This window comes from Chinchilla lanigera, unplaced genomic scaffold (genome assembly GCF_000276665.1).
Source record: "Chinchilla lanigera isolate Chin_1 unplaced genomic scaffold, ChiLan1.0 scaffold00049, whole genome shotgun sequence".
NCBI lineage: Eukaryota > Metazoa > Chordata > Mammalia > Rodentia > Chinchillidae > Chinchilla > Chinchilla lanigera.
Window position 1 is genome coordinate 11719226 of NW_004955450.1, and position 4124 is coordinate 11723349.

A 4124-nucleotide genomic window follows, 5' to 3' on the forward strand; every position below is an offset into this window, starting at 1 on the left:
CGCTGCTGCGCCTCGGCTGGGGCCGGGCACGTGGTCGCGCGCGTGCGCCCCACCTTGGAGCTGGCAGAGAGCCGGCCTGTCCGGGGCGCGGTCCCGGCCCTGTGCGCCCCAGTCACCGCTCTGGGTCTCTCTCCGCAGCCTTACGACAGTCTGCCTACCTCACAGACCTGCTTCTTCCAGCTGCGGCTGCCCCCCTACTCCAGCCAGCTGGCCATGGCCGAGCGCCTGCGCTACGCCATCAACAACTGCCGCTCGATCGACATGGACAACTACATGCTCTCGAGGAACGTGGACAACGCCGAGGGCTCCGACACCGACTACTGATCTGCGGCGGCCACCGCCTCGCAGGAGCGTTCACTTGGAGTTGATGTTGATAGACTTTCATGGTAACTACATAGGTGTTTTAGCAACATAAACCGACAAGATAAACAGTACCTTAGTTACTCTAAAGGTAACAGAGAAAGTAGATGTTTTTATTTTTCTGTGATTGTACAAAAACAAAAGCAGAGTGCTCTCGGTCAGGTTTTTCCCTCCATATTTTTGGTCACTTTTGATAAGTTTGCATGGAACCATTTTGGTGCATTTTTAGTTGGGAATGACACATTTTTTGTAAACCCACCCAGTGAACACGGAATTGTACATTGTGTATAATTGTTCATTAGAAAGGACAGTTTTACATGAATATTCATATATTTATTTTGTTTTAATTTGAATTGCCTGTGCAGGGTCCCTTATGCAGAGAAATAAAGCAGATTCAGGAGTCAGAATGTGGGCGGCTGCTCTGTGGGTTCCCACGGCCAGGCCGATGCGCCCCCTAGGGACAGCCTTGCCCCACTCGGGTTGGGCCCTCCCGGTGAGGCCCAGCCTGGCGCCCGGCGCAGGTGCAGCGCCCGAGGCCAAAGGGGCACGGCCAGCACCGCACGGCGCCCTGCCTGAGAAGACCCCGGCAGGCGCGCTGAAGAGGGGGTGCAAGAGCGTGCCACCTCCGTCAGGGCTGTGAGTGGCAGGGGCAGGAAGCACAGTTGTCGCTGGTAGGCACACGAGGCGTACCTGGATTATCACCGAGGGTCGGCTTGTAGCGGTCGGGCCCTGCAGCCCCGATGGGGGCGCCGTGAGGGGCTGGGAGTGGCCGCTGCAGGGAGAGGGCCGCGGTGAGCCACTGTGAAGCTGCAGCCACCCCGTGAGAGCAGGAAAGGGACAAGGCCGTGACCAGTCCCTTCCACCCGCGCCAAGTCCGGGCCACGTGCTGTTCCCGGGGACCTCCGGACAAGGTCCTCGCTGACAGCCAGATGCACTGCCAGCTGCTCCCACAAGGAAAACCAGAAGGAGAACGGCTTTGCCAGTTGTTAGTACCGTGTGAACTGACCTTCCCGGCGCGAAGACACAGTAACGTTGAGAATGATGAGGTCTCTGTTGAACAGAAAAGGGTTCAGTGGGACTGGGCATCGGAGGACCCAGTGCCTTCGCGGTGACAGCGCGCGCCCAGGTCTGGGCCGCGAGCACTGGCTCCAGGGTGGGAAGGGGCTGCCCTGGCCCCGGCACCAGGACGCAGTTCTCTTAGTGGAGAGAGGGGTCCGTGCAGCTGGGGTCACACAGAGGTGCAGGAGAGGTCCCTCGGGTCTCCTGGGCTGCTTCCTAGTGACAAGCCACCCTCCCTCCTGCAGAGCGCTGAAGGACACAACATTCTTGAGCCTCTGAGGTGACACCAATCGTCTCAGAAGTCATGCCTCGGCCTCAGCGGCTCTGACCTTTGCCCCCATGGTCGCCTGGTCTGAGCAGAGGCGCACCCGGCAGGCTGGCGCCCAGTGCCCGCGGTCAGGCCTCACGGACCGCAGTGCTGTCTGGCCCTGTGTGGTGTCTGCACACGCGGCTGCCTGGCTGGAAATCTGTTGCTCCCTCTGCACACTCTGGACTTGGACTGTGAGGAAGGAGGCGGCGTAAATCCCAGAGCTGAGGATTGAAGGGGGCCCCGTCCGGTGTTTTCCCCCAGGCCTGGGCTCCAAGGTGTCCCCACGTGTCTGCCCAGGTGGGGCTTCGTGCCGGCCTGGGGTCCAGGGCCTCTGCCAGAGGAAGCCTGCGCTGTGAGCGCAGCTTCTAGCGCAGTCACATCAGGCACCGGCTCCTAGCGCGGGGCGCCATCTCCAGCGGGTCAGGTGAGCTTGCAGACCAGGGGCCGGGCCAGGCCGGGCCAGGGAAAGCACCAGGACACAGGGCCTGGGCCAGTTAGTCTCTCCCAACGCCCAGCCCGTGCGCAATGTGGCGTTTCCCTGCCAGACAAGCCCCAGTACCACCGCCTGCTTCCGGGAACCGTGGACCTGTGACAGCCTCCCACCCTGATTAAGGCCGGGGCCTCTCCACGCTTTCCTGGTGTGGGAGCTTGGCTGCCTTGGCCAAAGCAGACTGGCACTCAGACTTGGCCCTCAGGAGCTGGGTAAGGTCTGTGGCCTAAGGGAGAGCGTACAGACAGCCCACGCTGTTTCTGGGGGCCCTGGAACGCTGTCAGGACCCTGTCTGTCTCTGCCTACCCTTCCCTGGAGGGACCTGTGCCCTTGATTCTTGCCTTTGTGAGCAGCACCTGGAGACAGGAAAACAAAACAAACCCGCCCCCTCCAGGTTGCTTCCCGGGTCATTGGGTCCCTTTTAGCCCTCCGTGGACGTGAGGCCGCCTCACCCGCTCTGCTCTCCAGGCAACCGTACATTTACGCATCTCTTAAGTGCCCCAGGGAAGGTTTTGGACCCATTTTACAGATAAAGAACTGAGGCTCAGAGAGCCCCTAACTTGTCAGAAGCAAAGCTGGGAGGTCGGTGACCCAAGAACACCCTTGCCCCCAGCGTTACGTCTTCTCCCAAGCAGGCGTGAGTTCCCCGAGGTCAGGCCGGTGCAGCAGCAGCAGTGAAGGAGCCGTGGGGCCCGCGTGCAGCGCCTGCAGTTCCGAGCAGAGCCCAGGACCTCTAGCAGGGCACACCGGCTGTGAGCTGCTGCGCCTGCGCAATGCTGGGCGCGGGCGTCAGCGTGGCTTTGGTTCTGTGGTCACTGTCATCTACGTGCGGCGTGGCCCGGGAACCTAGTCCGAGTTTAGAGCAAAGCTTCCGTGGGAAAGGCCGCGGGCGATGCAGACTCCCCATTCAGGCTAGATGCTAAGTGACCCCTGCTTTCCAAGGGGCCCTGATCGCTAAGAACCTCGCGAACAGCGTCCTGTGGCTTCCTCTAGCACACAGATGAGGCAGCGCGCTAACCTGACCTTGGCCATCCGCCTGGAAAGGGAGGGAAAACCCAGTAAAGCTGCAGCCAGGATCCAGCCGTTTTCAGGCTAAGCCACCAACGTAGGGCCGGCGGGACCTGCTGCGGGTCGGGGCACGCGGCGGAGGACGGCAGCTTAGGTGTGCTACCAGGCACCCGTCTCTTGGCAACATCCCCACACCCGCCCGCCTGCCCCTCCCTGGCCAGCGCCGCACCTGCCGCCTTACAGACCTGGCCGCGAGACCGCAAGGCCTCATCTTCCTGCCGTTTCTCAGGTGGGCAGATTGAAAACCCGCGCCTTCCGCGGAAGGAACACCGGGCCCGGAAGGGTGAGGGGCCTGGCCCCGGTCTACCCCTGCGGGGAGCTTGTTCCGAAGGTGGGACATCGAGGCCAAGGCTCTGCAGTCCACGCGTGTGCCGGGGCCAGCAGGTACACCTGCCTGTCGGGGGTAATGGCTCCATTATCAGAGCACTTAGACGGGGTCACTGCTTTTCTCTCCCCGCCGCGCCCATGCTTGCCTTCTACGAAACGGGTGGGAAACACTGGTGAGCGCACGTGGAGCTTTCGGGACGGCCGAGCAGTCGCTCCCAGGACGCGTGTGCCCCTCCCCGGCCGAGGTCCTTGCGCGGGGACCACACGGTGGCCGCGAGCCAGCGTGCCCGTCCCGTGCCCCGCTCCGGGTCCCCACGGTACTGGAAGCCCGTGGGCGCGCTGGGCCGGAGGACAGGGTTGCAGTGACAGAACCACGCGCGTGTCGTCGGAGCAGCGGGTCCTTTACTCGCATTTGACCGCTGCACAAAACCACACCGCGCGCGAGGCAGGCACCACCCCGGGGGGCGAAGCCGCGCGCTCCCGGGCTCGGGCTCAGCGCCACCTGCGCGG

General features: G+C 62.7%; 2 protein-coding genes across 7 annotated transcripts in view; one reads left to right on the forward strand and one right to left on the reverse strand.

Moving 5' to 3' along the window:
- Herc1 (HECT and RLD domain containing E3 ubiquitin protein ligase family member 1) overlaps positions 1-767 on the forward strand; it is a 194748-nt gene extending 193981 nt beyond the window's left edge. For all 6 annotated transcript variants that reach the window (XM_005393785.2, XM_013518840.1, XM_013518839.1 and 3 more), the window contains exon 78: positions 139-767. In XM_005393785.2, coding sequence (XP_005393842.1) covers positions 139-324 — 186 coding nt within the window. In that variant the 3' untranslated portion in view covers positions 325-767. The remainder of the gene's footprint in view (positions 1-138) is intronic.
- The window catches only part of Fbxl22 (F-box and leucine-rich repeat protein 22), a gene marked incomplete in the record, with an annotated part of 8416 nt that continues 4744 nt past the window's right edge, over positions 453-4124 (reverse strand). The window contains 2 exon segments of the mRNA XM_013518843.1: positions 453-3255; positions 3473-3770.